This window comes from Lissotriton vulgaris, chromosome 5 (assembly GCF_964263255.1).
Source record: "Lissotriton vulgaris chromosome 5, aLisVul1.2, whole genome shotgun sequence".
Lineage (NCBI taxonomy): Eukaryota > Metazoa > Chordata > Amphibia > Caudata > Salamandridae > Lissotriton > Lissotriton vulgaris.
In genome coordinates this window covers 30456727-30483233 of record NC_141693.1, presented here as the reverse complement: position 1 = coordinate 30483233, position 26507 = coordinate 30456727, and the positions used below count along the sequence as shown (strand labels likewise).

General features: G+C 47.0%; 1 protein-coding gene across 1 annotated transcript in view; it reads right to left on the bottom strand.

Annotated features, from left to right (window-relative positions):
* The window catches only part of LOC147710044 (major histocompatibility complex class I-related protein 1-like), a 195427-nt gene that overhangs the window by 76560 nt on the left and 92360 nt on the right, over window positions 1-26507 (bottom strand). Inside the window, exon 3 of the mRNA XM_086919312.1 lies at window positions 15639-15908. Within this exon, the coding sequence (XP_086775438.1) occupies window positions 15639-15908 (270 nt within the window). The remainder of the gene's footprint in view (window positions 1-15638; window positions 15909-26507) is intronic.

The window sequence follows — 26507 nt, the reverse complement described above, 5'->3', positions numbered from 1 at the left end:
AGGAATCCTGACGGGATAAAACTCTGACGCTCTATTGGTGGTTGATGGTTAGTGGCAGTCTACGCCACCCGTTTGGTTTATGCTTACTTAACTGTACTCAGGCCTGCTATAAGATGATGACCTTTTTCCTGTACTGAATTTCTTGCAGAGGTGGGCTTCTACAGTTCCTGATGGGACCGAACTGTGCTACTTATTGATTCATTCTAATGGTATTCTGATGATCTGATTCTGGGTCGCAAAACGATCAGTATTCACAAGAAGAAATGCTGGTGGTTGGTTACTACAGGTTAATCTAGAATCTATGGAATTAACTTTTTGCCTGCTGAGTAGCCGACCGCGACAGGCTGTGTTCTTTGAAGTTTTCTGTTGTACCGAAAGTACTTGATGAAATGTTTTATCACTTCCTATGAAGTACAGTTTAGAAGGCATGCACAGGAGGTTTAATGTGGTATTTTAATGAAATGCTATGGTCGCTTCTTGTAGGATCCTCCAGGTATATAAAAGTACCCTCTTTGCCTGCTGACGAGTATGATGCGACAGGCTGTGTTAATTGATGTTTCACTGCTTAGATGAGCTGGTTATTACTTTAATGACAAGACTTACTGAAACTGCCTAATGAAATGCGTAAATGAAATACTAATGATTAGCTAAATGCATTACTTGCTTGATCCAAAGTCTATATAAAAGATCTTGATTTTCAATCACAAATACTGGTGTGGTCTCCATTATTGCGCCCACTTCGTGTCTCAGTGGATGAGTGTGTTAAGAAGCTGCTTTACACGCAAGCCCCTGGCTGCCTTCCTGCTCGAGCCATGCTACCCCTGGAGAGCTGTTGGTCCCAGTTCTTACAGGCACCAAGGGCCCTTATTTATGAAAATTGACGCATCACTGCGTGAAAACAGCGATGTGTCACTTTTCATTGCGCCCGCCTTGCGAGACCAAGGATTATATTTACAGTATGACGCATCATGGCGCAAGGAGTTACAGATACGTCAGTATTTCTGACGTATCTGTATGGCGCAAAAGTGACGCATTGCTGGAGTGTGTCACAAATGTGTCCTTTCACATGGGGCAAGCCCCATGTGAAAGGGCCTGCGTCAGTCTTACGCCTGCTGTGAGGCAGGCGTAAGAAATTGACGCATTTGTGTCCTAGAAGTGGCGCAGTGAAATCTTATAGATTTCACTGCGTCGCTTCTATGACCCTGTCTTGCGTCAGAACGCCCCCCCTGCATACATTATACCTGGCGCAGGTATAATGTAGCGCAGGGGTTTACAAAATGGCGCGTCTACCTAGATGCGTCACTTTGTAATTATGGTGCAACAAGTCACACTTTTTACGCTTCCGGTGCGTCACATAAAGTGACGCACCGGTGGCGTATAAGTGACGCACAGCCTCATAAATGAGGCCCCAAATGTTCCCTTGAAGCAGTCTCTGTGACGCTGGCAAGTGCCCCGACCCTGTTCCAATACACTAAACCCTGTCTGGGAGGTTGTCACACCTGCCTATGACAGGAGACCTATTGTTCTGCCTTCCCCTGCTCAAACTTGCTCAGCAGCAGGAGGGCAGAATTGTGTCTCTAGTCAGCAGCAGCCCTAGCTAGGGGTCTGATTCTCATAGATTGCTACCGAGAGAACTGAGGTCCTGCCTAATTAGATCTACAGTACTTGGCATCATAGCTCCCACACTGGCCACGGTTACCTATGCGAGACCTATTGCATTGCAAATGCTTGTTCTAAATTGGTGTGATATTTTTCTTTGTGTTGTGTTCACTTTATTACTGTTTGAAGTGCTGCATAAATAATTTACACAATGCCTCTAAGTCAAGCCTGACTGTTTTTTTTGCCAGGCTACCAGAGGGTTATGCACAGGTTAGTTTGGGGGTAGACTGTGACTTCACCTCCTCAACTAGTCACCCAATATATTACAGTCAGCACTTTGCAAACTTAAGGGGGTGAGGGTTAAGCATCATAAGCCATCAAGCATAGAGCTGAAACCACTGTCTTTAGGTACCTTGGCTTCTTCCTTAAGTAGCCTAAGCTGGTGCGGTCGAGGTGAATTTAAACTCTGCAAGAGGAAGCCCTTGAATAAGATATGGGTAAGTGGTGCCCTCAACCTGTAGCTCACGCTGTTTGATGGTGTCTCGTTTCTTAATAGATCTATTTTTGAAGTACCCGAGTAAAAGAAAAATACTACAAGTAAATTCTGTTTATTGGGATGTGGGGTACCTGGAGTTGCGATAACCAAATGTTGTGAGGTGGGACCTGGATTAGCTAAGCTCTGGGCAATCTGTCTAGTTGATCTGAATGACTGACTTTATGTAAACAAACCAGCCAGTCGGACACAGATCGGGTGACAGATTTATAATCATTAGACACGGTGCAACGTAGCAAGACACCTTGCTGAGCGGATCAAATGGAGAGGGCACCATGGTGCATATCTATCAAGATATGGCACATTCCTGCCCTTGCACCGCTCTAGTGGACTGTGTGCTTCCTAGCACCAGTGCAGGCACCCTGGCTTCCCTCTTTCTAACTGTGCTGCAGAAAACAGGCAACAATGAGGAGAAACATTGATACTTCTCCTCGTTGCGCCTCTATCGGAAAGGCGTACAATTTTGACACATTCCTAACATTACCAGTCTTGGCAAATCTGGAACTGAGCCAAAACACATGGGTGGAGGCATGGGAATAACCAAGTTTCCCCCATTTAATACTTCCATGTGACACAAGGACAGAGCAATTCTATCATAAACCTGTCACCTGGTCCTTTGAGCAGACAAGTCCTCTCCTTTTTCTTTACGGCAGGCCAGCGGGCCCTTATCCATCTCCCTTCGGCTGTACTGACTGTGTTTCATGGTTGAGGTCATGCTTCACGGCAGGACAGCGGGTCCGAATCCATCTCGCTTTGGTTGTATTGACTGCGTTTCATGGTTGAGGCGATGATTTACGGCTGGCCTGTGGACCCTTATACATCTCCCTTGGGCTCTACTGACTGCGTTTCATGGTTGAGGTGATACTTCACGGCAGACAAGCGGGTCCGTATCCATCTCGCTTTGGTTGTATTGACTGCGTTTCATGGTTGAGGTGATACTTCACGGCAGACAAGCAGGTCCGAATCCATCTCGCTTTGGTTGTTTTGACTGCGTTTCGTGGTTGAGGCGATGATTTACGGCTGGCCTGTGGACCCTTATACATCTCCCTTGGGCTCTACTGACTGCGTTTCATGGTTGAGGTGATACTTCACTGCAGACAAGCGGGTCCGAATCCATCTCGCTTTGGTTGTATTGACTGCGTTTCGTGGTTGAGGCGATGATTTACGGCTGGCCTGTGGACCCTTATCATCTCACTTTGGCTGTAATTGCTGTGTTTCTTGGTTGAGGTGATTCTTTACGGCAGGCCAGCGGGCCCTTAAACTGTTTTTCGTGGTTGTGCAGATGCTTCACTGCAGGCCAGCAGGCCGGTATCCATCTTCCTTTTACGGTACTGCCTGTGTTTAATGGTTGAGGTGATGTTTTACGGCAGGCCAGTGGGCCCTTATCCATCTACTTTCGGCTGTACTGACTGCGTTTCATGGTTGAGGTGATGCTTCACTGCAGGCCACAAGGCTCTTATCCATCTTCCTTTGGCTGTTCTGACTGTGTTTCATGGTAGAGGTGATGCTCTACGGCAGGCCAGCAGGCCCTTATCCATCTCCCTTTGGCTGTTCTGACTGTGTTTCATGGTAGAGGTGGTGCTTTATTGCAGGCCAGTGGGCCCTTATCCATCTCGCTTCGGCTGTACTGACTGCGTTTCGTGGTTGAGGTGATGCTTCACTGCAGACCACAAGGCTCTTATCCATCTCCCTTTGGCTGTTCTGACTGTGTTTCATGGTTGAGAGGATGCTTTACGGCAGGACTGCGGGCCAGTATCCATCTCCATTCGGCTGTATTGACTGTTTCATGGTTGAGGGGATGCTTCATAGCTGACCAGCAGGCCCTTATCCATCTCCCTTCGGCTGTACTGACTGCGTTTCATGGTTGAGGTGATGCTTCACTGCAGGCCACAAGGCCCTTATCCATCTCCTTTTGGCTGTTCTGACTGTGTTTCATGGTTGAGGTGATGCTTCACTGCAGGCCACAAGGCCCTTATCCATCTCCCTTTGGCTGTTCTGACTGTGTTTCATGGTAGAGGTGATGCTTTATTGCAGGCCACAAGGCCCTTATCCATCTCCCTTTGGCTGTTCTGACTGTGTTTCATGGTAGAGGTGATGCTCTACGGCAGGCCAGGAAGCACTTGTCCATCTCCCCTCTGCTATATTGACTGTGTTTCATGGTTGAGAGGATGCTTTACGGCAGGACAGCGGGCCAGTATCCATCTCCATTCGGCTGTATTGACTGTTTCATGGTTGAGGGGATGCTTCATGGCTGACCAGCAGGCCCTTATCCATCTCCCTTCGGCTGTAGTGTCTGTGTTTCATGGTTGAGGTCATGCTTCGCAGCAGACAAGCTGCCCCGTATCCATCTCCCTTCAGCTGTACTGACTGCATTTCATAATTGAGTAGCTATGAGGAAGGCCATCGCACCCTAATCCATCTCCCTTCTCCCTTTGGCTAAACTTACCCTTTCTCATTATAGAGGTGATGCTTTACGGCAGGCCTGCAGGCCCTTAGCCATCTCCCTTCAGCAGTCCCGTCTGCGTTTCACGGTAGAGGTGATGCTTTATGGCAGGCCAGCGGGCCCTTATCAACATCTAGGCTGTCTGGTTTTAGGTTCAAACCTATAATAACCGATGAAACCCCACCGAAAGGAAATTAGCCCTCACCAATGTAAAGATATAAACACTGAAAAAACACCTGCAGAGCCACAAACTAAATGCAATTCAAAGAAAGGAAAAGGAGAGTGAAAGAGTCATTTTATTTCTTCCTGGAGGGGCCAATACAATGTAACTTTTTATTACAAGCTAGTAGCATGAAAGACTGAGCTAACACTATTCTGCTTGAGTTTTTTTTGCTTAGGGATGTCACTAAAATAGTATTTCATCTTCCTGTAGATAATCAGGAAATTTCAAAATCATATTTGACATTTTGGTTGTGTTTGATTCTTTCACTGATAGGTAAAATGGCTGGTTTCATACAAATCTTTCCCAATATGTGCCATCACATTTACCTACAGAAAATGGGTTAAAACCCGATACATCAGCCCCCAGTTTCTAGTGAGTCAGTATTGATAGTAGGTGAATTGCCAACACCTCAGGCTTCAAACATTCAATGCACGGTATAGTGACAAGAATATGTGAAAAGAGGCTATCACCAAACATCTGGGATAGTGGTTAAAACATGATACCAGACCTTTGGAAAACATGGAACGCAGTGTCACTTGGAATGCTGCTGCAAAAAGGTTATTTCCAAGTTCAACAAAGATTGAAGTGATATTGGTTGGATTTGTAGTGATTCAGCTACAAATATGAAAACATTGTGTGATGACCTGTCAAAATCGATACCTGAGCTGAAGTGCTTCCCTGTAAGAGATGTTTGCCACTTGTTAGATGGTAATCTGAAAGCATTTTTACATTCTTCAGAGTTAATGAAGAATGCTATTTACTTTTTTGTCCATTCTGGTGCACTGTTTTGTTGTGTGCGGGAACCAAAGTGCAAATATTTCTCATTTTGTGCTTTGTGTGGCATCAGAGAAAGAGTCATCCCAACTGTGCCACTTAGCCAGCTCTGTGGTATCTTCTTCCTTCCTCTCACTGCGTACTATACGCAAGGTGTCCCGTTTCTTCACTTTCTCTGCCCTCAAACTTATCATTCTGGCCATGGTGGTGTCCCGCCTGGACTATGGGAACGCTCTGTATGCCGGTATCCCTGCATACAGTCTGCGTCGCCTACAACAGATCCAAAACCAGGCGGCCCGGCTGGCCTTCAACCTCCCTAAATTCTACCGCTCTACCCCACTGCTGAAATCTCTTCATTGGCTCCCCGTGCGAGCTAGAATTCAATTCAAGCTCGCATCCATCACTTTCCTGGCCCGTTCGAATCTGGCACCCGCCTTCATCTCCTCTGAGATTGTCTCTTATGTCCCCTCCAGGGACCTACGTTCGTCTTCCCAGTCCCTCCTCACCAGCCCACGCTTCCGGAGAAAGAAGTGGGCGGCTCCAAACTTGCTAGTCTTGCACCTACCCTCTGGAATTCCCTTCCCCTTCATCTTCGCACTATCACCCTCTATCCCCAATTCCGTAAAAGTCTTAAAACCTACTTATTCACAAAGTCCTTTGAATAAGTGTTCCCTCCTCCCTCCCTGTTCTTTAAACCTCAGTCCCCGCTAGCTACAGCGCCAAGAAACCGCCGGTATACGTGCGCTTTAAAAGTGCTTTTAAACTCAAACTCAAACTCTAGCCGATGGTTCTCAGTCCAAGGGGCTGTGAATGCTATATTATCCTTGTGGCAACCGTTTGCAGAATTGATGATGCCAAAGGCAAGAAATATGAGGATCTTTGGTCGCATATTGATAGTGATGTGAAAAAAATAACACTCTACTGCATTCTTAGATTTTTACAGGAAAACAACTAGAGTCTGAAAGTCTGACAAGTGTTCAGCATAATTGGTGTAGATATGAAAGATCTCCTTGAGAGTAGGCTGGGCAGCAACATTAGTGGCTTTTGCACTGCAACATGTTCCATGTTAGAGTGCCACTTGGTAAACAAAGCAATGTTGAAGAGCAATTCAGGAACTTTTATTTTACAATGTACGAGTAATGGCTTGAAAAGATGCAGAGAAGTGTCCCTTCGCCAACCACGGCATTTGAAGTCAATGAAACCTCACTGTGCTACTCTGTACAAGTTCTAGATCCCTTCAGTAAAGGGGAATTTTCTCCGGAGTTTAAAGAGAATTACTTTATTTTTGACCGCTTCAATAACTCTGCGGGCATAAGCTCCAAGTTCAAGACAAATGTTGCAGAACCTGCCATTAGAATCGCAATCTTCAAGTGCACCAGTATTGTCATGGAAAGCTATGTCGGTGGGCAGAGTTAGCAAACTGTGTACTGGCTGTTTTGGTGCTGCCCATCTCAAGTGCCAATGTTAAGAGGGTTTTTTCACAGAAAAAAGTTTGCACTGGAAGGAAAAAATGAGCGCACATGACCAAAGACTCACTGAAGAAGTATTGTATGGTGTACTACAATACGTTTGATTGGCAAACATGCATTTGGAACTCAAATACACTGTATGTACACTGACTATATACCATTGACTATCAGTGCAGAAAACAAGCAATAATAAAACCAAAACATTCCATAAACACCGTGAAAACATGGTTTGTGTTGTTTTTAATGACACGTAAATGTGTAACCACTGCTTTCAGTACCTTAACTCTTTAACCGGGCGTTCTAAAGAGTGGGCGGGGCTCCGTCGGCCGTTGGCCGACGGCAGCACCTACGGAAGGGGTTAAAAAAACAGTAGTAATCACTTGAAAACACTGAAAAAAACACCAGAATTTACCAAAAATAGACACTGAAAATAGGAAAGCCTATCCATATCCCTTCGGCTGTACTGACTGCGTTTAATGGTTGAGGTGATGCTCTACGGCAGACCAGGGAGCCCTTATCCATATCCCTTTGGCTGTACTGACTGCGTTTAATGGTTGAGGTGATGCTCCATGGCAGACCAGCGAGCCCTTATCCATTTCCCTTTGGCTGAACTGACTGTGTTTCATGGTTGAGATGACGCTTTCTGGCAGGCCAGCGGGCCCTTGTACATCATCCTTCGGCTGAATTTACTGTTTCGTGGTTGAGGTGAAGCTTCGCGGCAGACATGCCAACACATTTCCATCTCCCTTCAGCTGTACTGACTGTGTTTCATGATTGAGGTGATGCAATGAGGCAGGCCATCACACCCTTATCCATCTTTCTTTGGCTGTACTAACGGTGTTTCAAGTTTGAGGTGATGCATTTAGTGTTATTGGTTGGACAGTCCTTCCGGTGAAGTAAACTACACTTGAGGTTTAAATTAGAGGCAATGTGTAAAGTATTTATACACCACTCAAACTGTAATAAAGCAAAATCACGAGAAAAGAAAAATCCCACATCAATTTATACAAATAGAGTAAAATGTAATAAATTATTTGAGATCAAAATGACAAAAATCCAATGAGTAGAACCAAAGATATGCAATTTTACAAATTTAGGAAAGTATATTTGAGGCCCTTCATAGCTTTGGAAGACTTCACAGCATGGGACCCCATTGGGGTCAGCAGAGTGAGCAGACTGGGAGACACAGTCCATCTCGATCATGTGGTGGCCTGGGCGGATCGCGAGTAGGATCCCCAGCTTAATTAGAGTCAGATGTCTGGATATTTCCAGCTGCCACCTGCTATATCTCCTTATCTTGAAGTGATGTGTAAGGAAACGGGCTTTTTTCAGGTTTAACCCCTACACTTTGTCCCCATTTCGACTACTGAATACTGGTGTGGTGGCTCTGAAATTCACTGAGCCCTGCTAAACAGGACTCAGCGTGTTTGCTCTGGACCCTAAAACAGTGTATGGTTAATTGTTTTTTTCCCAATTGGCATATCCTAAAATACTTGTAAGTCACTAGTATTTGGTACCAGAGGGGCCCAGGGATGGTAATTTAGAAAAACAGAATATTAATAATCAATAGCTACCAATAAATCTCAAAATTTAAAATCAAACCATGTTGTCTAAATTCGACTATGTTAACCAAAATTCAGCATATTACATATATGAATTTTTATCCAGGATATCAGTAGGTCTTTTTTGCCACATCAAAGATGTACATGTAATTCTGAATTGCTGTTGTGTCCCCTTGGTGTTTCTGTCCCTAATAAATAATCATCCTTAATTCCATTCTTCGTAGTATAAGTTCACATTTGCCACCTCCTTCTCTTCATTTGAAACATATAATTCCATAATACTTCAGATCCCTGGTATTGCTTTCATGATATCCCAAAAATGTTTCGCTATTGGGTATAAAAAGTTGGAGGCCACGCGGTAATAGAGGCTGCCACGGAGCCTGAGGGTGGGGTGATGCTTCTGTCTGGTGTCCAGCTTCTGGTTGTTGGAGACCCTGCTGGACGTCACTGGTCTGCACTGCTGTGTGGCCTGCTCCACTGTGGCTACCGGCCTGTACCGGTGTGTTGCCCCGGCTTTGGATGGATTCCCCCTTGCGAGCATATGCACTGCCCTTCGGCTCGACCCGGCAGTTGTCTGAGCTCTCACGGAGAGCTGCCCTACCACAGGTCCTCCTGCTTTTATTTATTTATTTATTTTATTTATTTATAGTCTTATAGCGCGCCTGAATCAGCCCCGGAGGGGTATCTCCGCGCGTAGCTTCTGTATGAGTTTGGCAAACTGTATTGAGGGGGTGATAGAGAGAATGGCCAAATTAATCTTGTGCAAACAGGTGAGTTTTTAGTTTCTTCCTAAAGGAAAAGAGGTTGGAGATTTGCCTCAGCTGAGGTGGAAGAGAGTTCCACAACAAGGGGCCTTTAAGGGAGGGTGCTCGGCCCCCCTGTCTCGCTCTGGTAACTTTAGGTACATACAGCAACATGGTGTTGCTGGAACGCAGGGCACGTCCAGGAGAATAGGGAAAAAAAAATCTCTTTTAGATATTTGGGACCAGACCCATAGATGCACTTATGCATGATGCAGCAGAGTTTGAAATGTATTCGCTGTTGCACTGGGAGCCAATGAAGGTGGGAGAGAAGAGGACGGGAAGGGGTGCGGGGAGGGGCATTCAGGATGAGTCTTGCCGCAGTATTCTGCACCACCTGCAGTCTACGTAGTTGTTCATGATTTGCGGAAGTGAGTAGACTATTACAATAGTCCACCCGTCCAAGGACTAGTGCCTGTACCAGCGTTTTCCTATAGATGTTAGGTAGGAAAGGGAAGATACGCCGTAGGAGACCAATTGTACGGAAACACGTTCCCGTGACCTGACTGACGTGATCTTTCATAATCAGAGTTTGGTGTAGGCGCACCCCCAGATTTTTGATGGTCTGTTTGGGCGCTGGGACAGGTCCTAGCTCAAGTGGCCACCAATCCGGCGACCAGAACAGGCTGGCCCCTCCAAACAACATGACCTCCGTTTTGGACACATTGCATTGGAGGAAGTTCTGGGCCATCCAACCTGCCACCGCTCTCATGCCGTTTTGGAAGGATTTCATGACTGCAGGTGTAATGGTTTGAAAGGGAAACAACAGCTGAGTATCGTCAGCGTAAGAGATTGGGGAGAACCCGTAAGATCTTATAATCTCTGCCAAAGGGGCCACATATACGTTGAATAACGTGGGGCTCAAACATGAGCCCTGTGGCACACCCTTGGTAAGCTTCCTTTTCTCCTGGGGAGTGCTGGTGGGCACCAGGCGTGACTTTGGAAATTGCCTGGGGAAGGCCAATCCCGTTGACTCAACTGGAGACACATGTTGCATTGCCACATTCCCATTGTTTAGTTCATGGACCCCACACATAGCGATCTTGGCCCTCTTGGTTCCACTTTTGTCATGCAACCCTGGACATGACCTGAGACTGCGATTTAGTTTTCTCTCTAGCAGCTCATTTTCTACTTTTCACTGCAGGCTATGTCTGATATTTGTTCGCTACGGGGCAGGTTGCTGAATGGAACTGTTGGTTGGAGCCATCCCATAGAGGGTCACTTGTGAGTAGCCTACTTTTCCTATTTTGCCTGCCTTTCACTCGCCTGGGTGGCGGTTGGTTTGGTCCTACCACTGTGCCCTAGCCCTATTGCACTGTGCGCAATCTTGATTACACCATATAGGACCTATTTCTCAGTTACTTTCACGACAGTCCAATGGCATGAAGCAATCCTAAGCAACAGCAGCTCAGTTTCGGCTCGACCCAGACTCCCCGGCACCAGAGCTCAGAGGACTCTACTGATGGAGACCCTGGTCCGCCCGCATCCGGTGCTCCTCCCTTTGATAGAGCTGCTGCAATAATGGCTGAGCTGAAATCTAATTTCAAGGCCATAGACTCACATTTTGATGCTCTCTTTGTGCAATTAGATGGTATGCATGAGCATATAGACACATAAAACTAGATTAGATGGTGCCGAGCAATGAATCTCTCATATGGCAGATGGCAGCATTGCAGTGAATAAACGACTTGAGGTAATGGAGCGGATCCTCAAGGTGATAGCTACGAAGACTGAGGATTTAGAGGCATAGTCCCGCCAGATCAACATTTCCATTGTGGGGGTGGCTGAGACCACCAACACCGGACGTGTGGATACGTTTGTTGAGAACTTATTAGTGCAACTTTTTGACAAGGACTAGTTTGCAGCTACATTAGTGTTTGAGAGGGCACACAAGTCTCCCAGTCCCTGGCTGATACTGGGGGTGGCGCCTTGCCTCATCATCGCCAGGCTCCTTCCCTACCAGGACCTTGAAAGGTCCACTGCACTTTCAAAGTGTGACTGTCTCACTCTACCCCGACTTTACACCACTTGTGCAGGAGGCACGCCGGAAAAGGGACTGCATCCCTTGTATGTATTACGTGGAACACTAGTGGGTTGAATAATCCCGGTAAAGGGAGGCAAATCTTCTCCTATTTGACCAGGCGTGGCATTCAACTGTCATTTCTCCAAGAGACACACTGTACAACAAATCCTACAAATCCTTCTGCTTCTGCCTGGGGAGATAACCTTTTTTTTGCTGGCTATTGCTCTTATTATAGGGGGAGGTTGTATTCTAGTCCTTAAAAGCATTCCCTTTGTTGCACGGGAGATAGTTTCTGATATAGAGGGCCGCTATCTTTTACTTTCTGGTTCACTTTCATATGGATCCTTCCTGTTGGTTAATATCTATGTCCCAAATGTAGACTCACCAACTTTCTTTCATGAGCTCTCCACTCACATAACCTGTCTGCACGTTGATCATGTCCTCATGGGTGGCGATTTTAATCTAATCCCACATCCTCCCCTTGACACTACTGGCTCCTCTCATGTCGCCAAGCCCCAAATCTTAAAGGTTCTTTCCAATCTTCTAGATTCTTTCCACCTGGCAGATGCCTGGAGATCCCGACACCCACACAGTAGAGACTATACTTTTTATTCTGCCCCCCACGGTGTCTGGACCACTGGTACCTTACCACTGAGGTCCTTCTATGACTTACAGATATCACCCGTTGCCCCTGCATGCTGTCTGATCACTCCTCAGCGATGGTTTCTTTAAAGATCCCCTGCACTGTTCCACTTGCGCCATTGTGGCGGATCCCAATCAACGCACTACAGCATGAAGTATTTTGCGCAGAGCTTGGTAATACAATTATTGAATATTTTGCTTTGAATACTGGGACAGGTTAGAAACATTCTGCGTTATGGGAGGCCTTGAAGATGTACATCACGGGAGACTGTATAGCTGAGCTTGCGGGTGTCTTTCATTCCATTAGAAGAGAGTTGGCAGACATTGAGAAGAAGCTGAGGGATAACGATTTGCATGGTATGTTGCCCGTGTCCCCCATGCCTCAACACACGCCATTCCGTCTCTTGCAAGAATTTCAGAAAATAGCAGTTTATGAGGTGATGTATTTAGGTAAATATGCCAGGGCGTCTGTCTACGGGGAGGGAGAGAGGCCCAAGCGCACATTGACTGCACATGCTGCACAAATTGTTCTCGCTCTTTTTACGGTGCCCCGGGGCAATCAAGCAGGCCACAAAAGCCCGTCGGCACCTCAACGAACTCACCTAGACTACGACAATTTGCAGCCTTCACTCTACATGGTCCTGAAGAAGGTCCCACTGACCCGTCAGGGCAATGTAAAGGGGCTGAAACATGTCGACCTTACACCTGGACACTCTACTGCGTTAGACCGGTAACACATCTTCCCATGCACACCACTGTTTTTACTTGCTGTAATACCGAACTGAATAAAGGTACGATTCAGGTAATATGTGGCCATTTTTTAATTCACTTCACTGGAACTCAAACCACTTGAGCACCCCACACTTTTTGATCACTGATCACTACTGTACTAACCAGTGGTTTCTCCTCCGGGTGGAGGATAGCATACAAAAAAGAAACTCAATGATGATGCTGTCATGTTCTTAAGGCGGAAAATCAAGATATACCGCCTCACGACCTGAAACGTGAATGAGGGTTTTCTATTCAAAGAGGGTAAGAACGCAGAAACCTGGTTACTCAGGTACAAGTGATCGATTCCCCATTGATACATTGTATTACAACAGCAAGCTGAATGAATCACAGTTCATTCTTCCTCCCCCTTTCCGATTAGATATAGGTTCCTTAGATCACCAGTATCAAAGGTTCTGGGGTCTTGGCCACAATATTTATACTCAGTTTCTCTTTGTTCTTATGGGCAGAGAATGTCTATACTCAGCCAAAACCAGTTTGGTCCTCTCTGGTCCAGCTTCCCGGCAGGAGGTGGAGACAGCATTGTGTAAGGAAGAGAAAACCTAGGCAGATTATAGTGAAACTCGTCCCACTAATGTGAATGCAGCCCGGGTCTATTCATCCCATCCCTGACTCAACCAGGAAAGGCAGGACACACCTCGACCCCCCCCGCCTCCCCCCGGCTGTCTGAAGGGAATGCACATCCCCAGCCCCTGTCACTCCAAAGCCAGTCAATCCACAACCCAGAAGACGCACATAGGATGTCTAAGCAAGAAAATACCTACTTTCTAAAAGTGGTATTTTCAAACACAACATAAAAATTGTCTTTACTAAAAGATGCATTTTTACATTCTTAGGTCAGACATACTAAACTCCATTTCTCAATCTTGCCCCAATGGGAAGTTATACTTGTAAGATGTTACAAAGTATATCCCATTCTGTCCTATGGGACAGATAGCCTTTCCATAGTGAAAAACGAAATACACTGTATTTCACTATCGATACATATCACACACACCAGTACGATACATATCACACACACCAGTACATGTACTACCTTTCATATACACTGCACCCTGCCCACAGGGGTACCTTAGGCCTACCTTAGGAGTGACTCGCATGTAATTAAAAAAAGAAGGTTAGGGCCTGGCAAGTGGGCGCACTCGCCAAGTCAACATGGCAGTAAAAACGGGTGCAGACACTGCAGAAGGTCTGAGAACCCTTTGAAAGGCTGCTCGTGTTTGTCGGACAAATAGAGCTGCAGACCAACTAGCAGCATTTGATTTACAGGCCCTGGCACTCTCAATAGATTAAATATGCCAATCATGGATAACCAATCCATAAACGTAATTTACCTGGAAAGCATATACAGTTTAGCACTGCATAGCAGTGGTAAAGTACCCAGAGTCCCAAAATCAACAAAAATGGGGTAAAAACAGGAGGCCAATGAATCTGAGGGGTAAATCCGCTGAAAAGGCCAAGTCTAACAGTAGCCCAAAGTGTTCCCAATTCTGCTAACAGCCACTGTGCAGCATCAGAGACCAGGACCCAATGTTCAGAGCTACTCCTGAGTCAATGTCTCTGGGAGATTGGTCAAAGTACCGCTTGGTTACCCAGAAGGTCTCACCCAGCTCGAGGACTAAGGAGTAGCCACAGCAAGACCTCCATAGACCACATCCCACCCACAGCATACTGGGAGCATATTAGCATCCTTCATCCCTTGCATCAGGACCATTATATAGGAATCCATTGAAGAACGATAAAGTGCCTGGACCTGTCTGGAGGCTAAATCTTCTGTGAAGGTAACGGTTTCCGAGGGTCATACTGTTCTGCCTGACTAGCTCTCTGCCAGAATCGGTCACCCCAAGTAACTGTAACTGACCACATTGACACTTGCCCAAGTTGTTCTCGAAAAAGTTTCTAAGTGTCGAATTCATTGACTTTGCCAATGCTTATTTGCAGTTGTGCAAAATGCTTCGATTTACTATAATTTGTAGGGTGTATATCTCCGGAACCCGCCAATCTTTTTTGTTATGTCTAAAAATACAGTCTGCAAGGACATGTAGGCGGTCTGACTACTTAGCACAAAATTCAGGGTGGGGTTACCTTGGGTTGTCTCGGGTGCATTGTGAGAAGAACTGCCCTTCACTCTCAACTGGCTACGTATAATGGACCACCTGGAAATGAAGATGTACCTAGGGATTTTCTTGATTTGTGTACACTTATTGCCCAAAGATGGATTTCTCAGACGTGGTAGAACAGGGGCGCACCTTCAGCACATGGGTGAATACCGGACACAGACAGATGCAGGACTACGGAAGCGTCTATATGTCCTTCTAGGCGCATCCCAGGTAAACACCTAAAGACCTGAGGTCTTCGAGTGTCCTACAACAATCTTATGTCCTGGCCTGCGGAGGAGAGTCAAGCTGCTAATGAGGGTGTGTGCTTCCATGGTACCTTGAGAGCAGCCACGTGCCAAGGGTCACACTAGCTTGGACTGGACATTGCGTGCTTTGCATATTGCTGTATGGATAACCAGGCTGAGTACAAATGTGCACATGTCCTTGAAATTTACGGAAATATTGAAAACGTGAAGAAAATTTGTTACAAAAATTATTTATATATAAAAAATGGGCCCATATTACCCTTTGTGGGCTCTGCTTCTTTTCGCAGCTCTCTCTGCCCCTGCAAACCTCCCTCTCCTGAACTTCTTTCCCTGTCACTCACAACCCCTCAGCACTCACGCCCCACATGATTACTGACCCCCTCACCAGTGACTCACCCTGGGTCTGGTTCTTTTGCTTCATCAGGCTCCTCAGAGTGTCGCTCAGCGCCTCCTTCGAGCCATGAAGGGTTTGTGTGATGTCTTCCCAGTACTGCGGCTCTTCGTCTATGATCCCCTCCATCCAGGAGGCCCGGGGCTCCAGCCTGAGGCTCTCGCTGGTGTAACACATGATGGGGACCTCATCCACGTACCCGACCACGGAATACTGGGGGACCCCGGGGAGGGGCCCTGACAGGAAGGAGAAAGAATAGAGGAAAGAGTGCGAGCCTGGGGGGAGAGAGAATTAGAGAGTGGTTATCACCAGATGCGGCTGTCTCAGCAGTGTGCAGTGCTCCAGGGGTCCCCCTGCACACATCCCTCTTATCATGTGTTACACAATTCTGTTACACCCTTGTCCCTGCTTGCGGCACTGATCTTGCACACACCCCTGTAGCCATAGGTAACACTGATGCACCACACAGCGCTTTCCAGATGTTTTAATCCACTCTCTTATCAAAACAACAAGTGGTCCTGAGCATACAAGAATAAGGGAAAGCACAGATATTGTATATAGACCACAATGGACTTCTATATAGTTCAGAATTCCTTGTCCAGCCGGGCAAGGAATATTTATTGGTTTTATAGATTATTTGATCTCAAAATACATCATATAACCCGAAACAGTGGAGTTATAGTAGGGCACAGTCCTGTGCCGTACATAGGGAGGAAGTGAAAAAGTGAAAGTAAGTGAAAGAAAATATCAGGCAAACAGAGTGAGCTTGCAGGTCACTGATATGGATTTACATTGACAGTGTATCCTCGAGTTACTCATACAAACAGTAATGCAGTAGAGTCACATGTATGAATTACTCTAAAAGGAGTCGACGTTTCGATCCCAAGCTCGGTTATAACGGGATCATCTTCAGGACAAGAGGATAATTTTGCCTGAACAAAGCTTTTTTTTAAAAACACCTGTTTTGGAAGAAAGCAAGAGGGAGGAAAACAAAGATGTACATACAATCAATATTTGTATAAAGTAGGTAATAGTCAGCACTAGCTTTGCAATTACGGTATTCGGAATCGCAGTGTCAGGTGTAGCCAAAAGGCGTGGACATTCTGTGCAGAGCCTTTCATATTCATGCATGCTTTAGAGAAAGCCTTTTATGAACAATCAATTTTTAATTTTTAATTTTTAACAGCTTTTGGTGATGGTGATCTCTAGGGTAAAATAGGTGCGTGAAAGTGATCTAGGATCTTAGAGGTAGTGAGGCATGATGCCGTGATAGGGATGTGACGCGGAGTGAAAGTGAAGGTTTTTTGGAGAGGAGGCATGGTGAAGCCGTTGCCGTACTCTAAGTGTGTCTATCGCATTTGATGGTTAATGATCAGTGACAGGGGACCTACCAGGTTGGTATCATGAAGTAGGGATTTCTTGAGGTGGAGTGGTCAGATTAATAAGACCAACGCGTGTTGCCCTGTTGGGAGTAAGGAATTATTTTAGTAATCATTTTGGACAGAGGGAGGGTAAAGCAAAGGCGGGGGTATATCCAATTACCATCTCTGAGGTTTCGTTTCCTTTTTGGGCAAGGATGCTTGTCAGTTCTGTGCAGGTGCCGGGGTTTAATATTCAGTCACGGCGCCACTGTTGGTACAGAAATAATGTTGAACTGGCTGGGACAATCAAGGGTATGTTCTAATGCATCAGTTGGGAGTGTCACATTACCATCTGAATTGCTTTAGAATTTGTGTCTGGTGCACCGGAGTCGTAGCCTTGCGTGCACTAAGCCGAGATTTGATGTATGCGTAAATTGCGTTGCTGTCAAAAAGAATAAAACGTTTTTTTAAAAAACATGGGCCATAAGGGGTGACAGATAATTTTGTGAGCTCATGGTGCAGCATTACCATGCCAGTATGTGGTAGGTATGCGTCCTCAAATGGATGGCTGGTATTGTTATGGGCTCCTAGGTTCCAGGATGCCTGCTGGGGCCACTATTGGGGTAATATAGAGAACAGGGTTATACACTAAAAGTATTTTGGGGGGGTAATGAACGGGAGCTAGTTAAGGCGAAAAACCACATTACCATGAGGCCTACCACCTATCCTGGGGCACGTTAAGTGTGGATGCTGCACAGTGTGTGAATTCACGATTGAGGCACGGAATTTCAGCCACAACGACGTGACAGTGACAATGAGAAGCTTCACTAACTGCAATAGCCATAATGTCATTTATGCTATCCTTTGTCCCTGTTCAAAAATGTACGTTGGTCAGACCACCCAGAAAGTAAAGACCCGCATCTGCCAGCACCGAAGCCGCATCAGATGTGGAACTCCCAACGCACCTCTCGTTGAACATTTTGCGGAACTGAAACACACTGCGGACGATATCAAGTGGACGGTTCTAAAGACAGTGAAACTTCCACAAAGAGGAGGTAACTTGGCCCAACTTCTCACCTGAGAGGAACTCAAGACAATCATTCAATTCAACACTATCCACACAGGGCTCAAGAGAAGTGAGGACTGGACAACCCTGCTGTAAGCACCTGCACTGAAAAACTTCCTTACAGCAACTGTCCAAAGTTGTTTCAAATCACAAACTTTGGTCCAAATAATCTGCGGCATTTTTGAAAGCTCTTTTATTCTTCTGCCAAAAACATCTTATGAACTTTTTCGTATTTCTGTGATGAAAGGTTACGAATTTTACAGTATTTTCTGAACCAATGTCACTTAAATCTATGCACAAGATCACAGTTGGTCACTATTTGAGCACTTCTGATGGCACTTTTATTTATATTTATTTTTATTTTGTTGTATTATAGTCATGACCTGGCTCAACAAACCCCCCTTCCCCTGTGGAGCACATGAGGCTCTCCCACATAACCAAGATTCAGAATAATTCCCATCAATCAGAACGTCTTTATAATCCCTACAATCAGAATGTTTCTCCCCAATTTCAAATGGCTGCCTCCAAAAAGTGAAGCCAACACGGACTGCGGTAATCACTTGTCACGTGACCCATGGTTAACCAATAACAAACCTATTGGTTAACAACGGAAGCGATCCAGCCAGAGACAGCTCGTGTGACCGGCGCTTGCAGAGCATCGTCTAAACCTCCCAGTAAGCTCGCCGAACCGCTGCCCTTTGATTTAGCACCATTCCAACTTCCCAACTAATCTCCGTAATTCATGTTAATTGTGCCCCGCAGCGGACGAGCCATCATTCTGGCCGCCTCGCCAGTACGGCGCCATTCATCTCGCCGGACGACGGATTCCCCGCCCGACACAAAACCAAATTGGCAAAGTAATGCTCACCGCCAGCGGTCCCATCACTTCCCGACCCTAGACTAACTTCATGCTTCTTTACCCCCACAGAGATTGCTCATATCACAGCTCGCGATCGATGCGGCTCGACCACCACGGTTGCACACGGAAACCACAACCTCATGGTAATGTGGTTTTTCGCCTTAACTAACTCCCGTTCATTACCCCCCCAAAATACTTTTAGTGTATAACCCTGTTCTCTATATTACCCCAATAGCGGCCTCAGCAGGCATCCTGGAACCTAGGAGCCCATAACAATACCAGCCATCCATTTGAGGACGCATACCTACCACATACTGGCATGGTAATGCTGCACCATGACCTCACAAAATTATCTGTCACCCCTTATGGCCCATGTTTTTAAAAAAAACGTTTTCTTCTTTTTGACAGCAGCGCAATTTACGCGTACATCAAACCTCGGCTTAGTGCACGCAAGGCTACGACTCCGGTGCACCAGACACAAATTCTAAAGCAATTAAGATGGTAATGTGACACTCCCAACTGATGCATTAGAACATACCCTTGATTGTCCCAGCCAGTTCAACATTATTTCTGTACCAACAGTGGCGCCGTGACTGAATATTAAACCCCGGCACCTGCACAGAACTGACAAGCATCCTTGCCCAAAAAGGAAACGAAACCTCAGAGATGGTAATTGGATATACCCCCGCCTTTGCTTTACCCTCCCTCTGTCCAAAATGATTACTAAAATAATTCCTTACTCCCAACAGGGCAACACACGTTGGTCTTATTAATCTGACCACTCCACCTCAAGAAATCCCTACTTCATGATACCAACCTGGTAGGTCCCCTGTCACTGATCATTAACCATCAAATGCGATAGACGCACTTAGAGTACGGCAACGGCTTCACCATGCCCCCTCTCCAAAAAACCTTCACTTTCACTCCGCGTCACATCCCTATCACGGCATCATGCCTCACTACCTCTAAGATCCTAGATCACTTTCATGCACCTATTTTACCCTAGAGATCACCATCACCAAAAGCTGTTAAAAATTAAAAAATAAAAATTGATTGTTCATAAAAGGCTTTCTCTAAAGCATGCATGAATATGAAAGGCTCTGCACAGAATGTCCACGCCTTTTGGCTACACCTGACACTGCGATTCCGAATACCGTAATTGCAAAGCTAGTGCTGACTATTACCTACTTTATACAAATATTGATTGTATGTACATCTTTGTTTTCCTCCCTCTTGCTTTCTTCCAAAACAGGTGTTTTTAAAAAAAAGCTTTGTTCAGGCAAAATTATCCTCTTGTCCTGAAGATGATCCCGTTATAACCGAGCTTGGGATCGAAACGTCGACTCCTTTTAGAGTAATTCATACATGTGACTCTACTGCATTACTGTTTGTATGAGTAACTCGAGGATACACTGTCAATGTAAATCCATATCAGTGACCTGCAAGCTCACTCTGTTTGCCTGATATTTTCTTTCACTTACTTTCACTTTTTCACTTCCTCCCTATGTACGGCACAGGACTGTGCCCTACTATAACCCCACTGTTTCGGGTTATATGATGTATTTTGAGATCAAATAATCTATAAAACCAATAAATATTCCTTGCCCGGCTGGACAAGGAATTCTGAACTATATAGAAGTCCATTGTGGTCTATATACAATATCTGTGCTTTCCCTTATTCTTGTATGCTCAGGACCACTTGTTGTTTTGATAAATACTTGATACCCATGGTCCCGAGCCACTTAATGGGTTCCTCTTGTCCCTCTTCAATTAATCCACTCTTTTGCACACCCCTGTCCCTTTGCCTGCCCGAGGGCACTATTCTGTTTTTCCTTCTTGATGAAACCCTGAAACTCAAAGGGCCCATCCAAGCTCTGGCTAAACCGGTCAGATTCCATCGTCATAAACTCCCTTTTTTAAAATATTCTTCCTCCACTAGATATGAAATGAGCACACAAGGCCAAGGACCGAATTGAATATGGCTCAGCGATCCTCAACGACCTTTAAAACAAGCAGTAAAAATGCAATAGGTCTTCCTTTGATTAAGTTATAGCCATTTGCTTTGCTAATGGTATTGTATAGCAAAGCAAATGGCTTTAACTTAATAAAAGGCGAGACCTATTGCATTTTCAATGCTTGTTGGTGATGGTGATTTTCCTGGAGAACAAACAGCTCCAATGTATCTTTACAAATCCGTTTCCTCTTGCCTACCTGAGTTTGTGTACATCATTAGGTCTCGCCTACGCAGCGTGCATGCGCTGCATAGGAGAGAGACCTAATGCCATCGGCACAACTTTTGGGGAAAAAACGTGCATGCGTTGTATCACTTGCAATGGCAACGCGTGCACCTCTGGCGATTTCCTTGTGGGAGTGCGTGGCACCATATGGTGGCACCATATGGTTGCATGCTCCTGCCAGGGAATCGCACAGGCCCCCTCCGCCTGCTGCTGCGCGAGGCGTGTGCTTGTCGTCTCAAGCTGCCACCACCAGCAGAGGGAGCCGGGCAGGTTCTCACGCACATGATAAGCATCTGCCTTAAAGTGTGCTAGGGGGTGTTTAGGCCCAACCATCGCTCAATCTTACCCAGTTGGACCGCTTCCGCATACCAAGCTGGTAGCTTGTGGATCAGGGAAAAGGGAACTGGTTCATTTTATCACATGAACCATTTGTTTTGCAAGCATGGACTGTACTATATAGTCCAACAGGGGGACACGCAATTTAAAAACACACGCCTTCTCTTCTCACCTGTTATTTGTGTGCAGTGTTAGAGCAGTGTAACAAAAGGCCATAAAGGCCGAGAGAGGGGTGTGTGCTTTTCCTCATCATATGAAGCCAGTGAGTAATTATTATAGTACAGCAATACATTTGCTGCGTGGGGTGGCTCTCCTGACCTGCTTGGGAAGAGGTCGCTCCCCTCCTCGCTCCACGCTCCTAAAGAGTGCTGACTCAGAAGCGCCTCTCAACCACCCTGCGGTATCGTAGCGCCTCCAGCTGACTCCTCAGCGCGTCCTCTCCCGCAATACTTCCGCTGCCTGCATTGTTCGATCTGTGATATTTGTAGCGCTATTTGTGCATTGTCCCTGTATGCATCTCTGTGCTGCGCTGTAAGAACACGCATTGTAGTAGCGCTTTGAAGCGATAGTGCTCCATTTGGACTGTGTTTGCACCCAGGCTCGCCGAGTTTCGCTGTCCCCTTTAGCATCCATTTTGTGGCTTGTTGTGACTCCCAGGACGTAGCTCCACCCCGCGCCCGCCTCCCAGCTGACCCTGCCTCGCCCCTCCCCTTACACCATTTATGTCCAATGACACATCGCGCAGCGTTCACGCGCAGCGATCGCGCCCCAGTCGCGCCGAAGGTGCGCCAAAGGTAAGCCCGTCTACGCCCGTCCGCGCCTGGACCGCGCCCAGCGCCAGAGCCCCTGGTCCTCGTAATGTCCACCCCTCCCGCATTACTTATGATGCCACCACCCTCCTAGCCCTTAACCCTGGCCGTTCCCCCAACTGCGTCCTAGCCGCTCCTGGACATACCCATGGACCCTTTTCCTGCAACTCGTGCAAGTTCGACGGCACCAAGAACAACTCCTCATCTACGAACACACAACAGATATCCGACCCCAACCACCTACAATGCATCCTGCTCAACACCCGCTCGGTCCACAGGCACGCCATTGACCTCTGGAATCTACTAGACACCATCTCTCCGGACGTCGCCTTCCTAACAGAAACATGGATGAACGCCACATCTACCCCAGACATCACTATTGCCATCCCGGAAGGCTATAAGATCATTCGCAAGGACCGTACCGGCCACACAGGAGGAGGCATCGCTATCGTCCATAAGAAATCCATCCGCATCTCAACCAGCTCAGACGTCAATCTCGCCAACTCTGAACACCTTCACTTCCAGATCCACATCGACCCCAAGACCACACTCAGAGGCACCCTCCTTTATAGGCCACCAGGACCCCGCGCACAATTTAGTGAAGACATCACAGACTTCATCACTCCACACGCGCTCCCCTCCGAGGATTACATCCTTTTGGGAGACCTCAACTTTCACCTTGAAAAGAACAACGACCGCAACACCACCACCCTTTTGGACAACCTCGCCAACCTCGGACTTAAACAACTTGTCACTACCCCCACCCACATCGCAGGTCACACACTCGACCCTATCTTCACCTCCAGCAAACATGTCTCCTTCAGCCACACCACAGCTCTCCTTTGGACTGACCACAGCTGCGTTCACTTTACCTACAACAAGCCCACATCCAACAACCACCCCCAACCCACTCTGCAAAGAAACTGGAACAAAATCACCATCGACCAGATCTCCTCATCGCTTCTTCAAAACCTCCCAGCCCACTCCTCAAACCCAGACCAAGCAGCCACCAACCTCACCCAATGGTTATCCAACAGCGCCGACATCCTAGCACCACTAAAAAAATGACAAATCTAACTAGGCAGCAAGAAGGCCTCCTGGTTCAACGATGATCTTAAGAAATCCAAGAAACTTTGTCGCTCCCTTGAGAAGGCCTGGAAAAAAGACCCAACCACCAGCACCAAGGACGCCTTCAAAAACGCCACCCGCATACACCACCAACTGATCCGGAATGCCAAAAAAGCCGCTTTCAAGGACCGACTAGATAACAACGCCCACAACAGCAAGGAATTATTCAACATCGTCAAGGAATTTACCAACCCCTCAGCCAACTCCAACGACATCACCCCCTCTCAAGCCCTCTGCGACTCCCTAGCCTCATTCTTCCACAACAAAATTGCAGACATCCACAACAGCTTCGACAACCGACCCAAAGACCAACCCACCCAACCCCCTGCAGGACCCCCACCCCCCCTGAACATCCTCAATGATTGGAAGCCAATCTCCACTGAGGACACCATCCGTCTGATGAACTCCATCCACTCAGGATCCCCCACAGACCCATGCCCTCACCACATCTTTAACAAAGTAGACTCCATCATAGCACCGCACCTCCGAGACGTCATCAACTGCTCCCTCAACTCCGCAACCTTCCCGGAAAGCTGGAAACATGCCGAACTCAGCGCCCTCCTGAAAAAACCCACAGCTGACCCCACCGAACTCAAAAACTACCGCCCTATCTCACTCCTTCCTTTCCCGGCCAAAGTCATTGAGAAAGCGGTCAACAACCAGCTCGCCGCCTTCCTCGAAACCAACAAATCCCTCGACTCCTCACAATCCGGCTTCCGAGCCAAGCACAGCACTAAAACCGCCCTCATCGCAGCAACAGACGACATTCGAACTCTAATGGACAATGGAGACACTGTCGCCCTCATCCTCCTCGACCTCTCCGCTGCCTTCGACACGGTCTGCCATAACACTCTTTTACAACGCCTCAAAAACGTCGGAATCCAAGGAAAAGCACTGGAATGGATCACCTCGTTCCTCACCGGAAGAACACAGAGAGTCCGCCTTCCACCATTCAAGTCAGAGGCCACTGAAGTCATCGGCGGCGTCCCACAAGGATCTTCACTCAGCCCCACCCTCTTCAACGTATACATGAGCCCCCTCGCGGTCATCGCACGCCAACACAACCTCAACATCATCTCCTACGCCGACGACACTCAAGTGATCCTATCACTCACCAGAGAGCCTAACACTGCCAAAACCAACTTGCATGAAGGAATGAAAGAAGTAGCAGAATGGATGAAGCACAGCCGTCTGAAACTGAACTCAGACAAAACAGAAGTCCTCATCCTAGGCACCTCCCCCTCCGCCTGGGATGACTCTTGGTGGCCAGAGGCCCTTGGAAAAGCACCCATCCCGACGGACCACGCACGGAACCTGGGCGTCATCCTGGATTCCTCACTCTCGATGAACAGACAAGTCAACGCCATTTCTTCATCTTGCTTCAACATTCTTCGCATGCTCAAAAAACATTTCGCTGGATCCCCACCGAAACTAGAAAAACAGTCACCCACGCTCTGGTCACAAGCCGACTGGACTACGGAAACACCCTCTACGCCGGTACCACCGCAAAACTCCAGAAAAAACTCCAACGCATCCAGAACGCTTCAGCCAGGCTCATATTAGACATCCCGCGTAAAGAACACATCTCTGGTCACCTGAAAAACCTCCACTGGCTCCCCGTAAACAAGAGGATTACTTTCCGGCTCCTTACCCACGCACACAAAGCACTCTACGAAATCGGACCTGAATGCCTCAACACACGACTGTCCTTCTACTCCCCCCCCCCCCGCCAGCTACGATCCTCCAACCAAGCCCTTGCCACTGTACCTCGCATCTACAAAACCACCATGGGAGGTAGATCCTTCTCCTACCTGGCAGCTAAAACCTGGAACTCACTTCCCACTCACCTTCGCCTTACTCAGAACCACCTAGCATTCAGAAAGCAACTTAAAACGTGGTTATTTGACAAGTAATTCCCCATCCTTCTTCAAGCGCCTTGAGACCCTCTGGGTATGTAGCGCGCTATATAAATTTATTGACTTGACTTGACTTGACTCTTTAAACTCCAGCAGGTGCTTGTTTCGTCGAAGCATTATAAACCAACAGAATGGCCGCATTTCATTTCTCTTAGATGGTAGATAGGCTGAGTTGCCCGTGCGGGCTTGCCTGCATCTACACATCATTAGGGCCTCAGGCACTCTGGGTACATTACTGATGCCCCACCATATCCTTGTTTACAGCGCTATACCATGACAGACCTTATCATACCACATGAAACGACATGCTATCATTCCATTCCAGCCATACAATGCCTTGGCATGACATACAATAAAGCTCCATGCTACATCATGTCATGTTTGTTTTCTGAGTGATAGTACAGCGTACCGTACCATACTATGCAGATAAGTGACGTATGCCACACAATACCGTACTGTATGGTGCCCAGCTATGTGATGCCATCTCATGCCATGCAAACTGATGCCATTGCCTCTCATTTGATACAGCTTGCCGCAAAGTGCATACCGTGCCGTCCCACGCAGTGCTGCACATGGACAGACACAAGAGGCTCACAAACGTGGCTAAAGGTTGACTTGAGACGACAACACTTCTCAGAGCCCTGGGCGCACATAGGCGAGGGGGCAAGCTGAGTTCAAAGCCCTGGGTCAAACCGGACTTGACCAAACCTCTATTCCCGGCCACACCTTGGGCCTTATTTATGAAGGCTTTGCGCCACCGGTGCGTCACTTTTAAAATGGGAAAAAGTGAGGCACCGGTGGCGCATGGCCTTCATAAATGAGGCCCCTTGAGTCCGGTGCATGCGCAGGAATGAAGCTGTGACGTCTTCCGGCGGCTCTGTAAACTCTGTATTTACCACGAATGACTGTCTGTGCATTTCTTTCACTGCGCGCTGCTTTCGCCAGCCGAGACCTTAAAAAGGGTTTACCCGCCTGAGAGCGGTTGTTCCAGTATCCGGTTTATAATAACTGTACTATATCGCCCAACCTTGACAGCATTGAAGCGCTTTACGTTACACATTTTATTTTTTAGAAATGGGGAAATTATGTAATTTACCCAGAATTAGAGGACGCTGAGCTGTTGCTGAGATTCAAACCGGCTCTCCAGTTCCGAGGTTGGCAG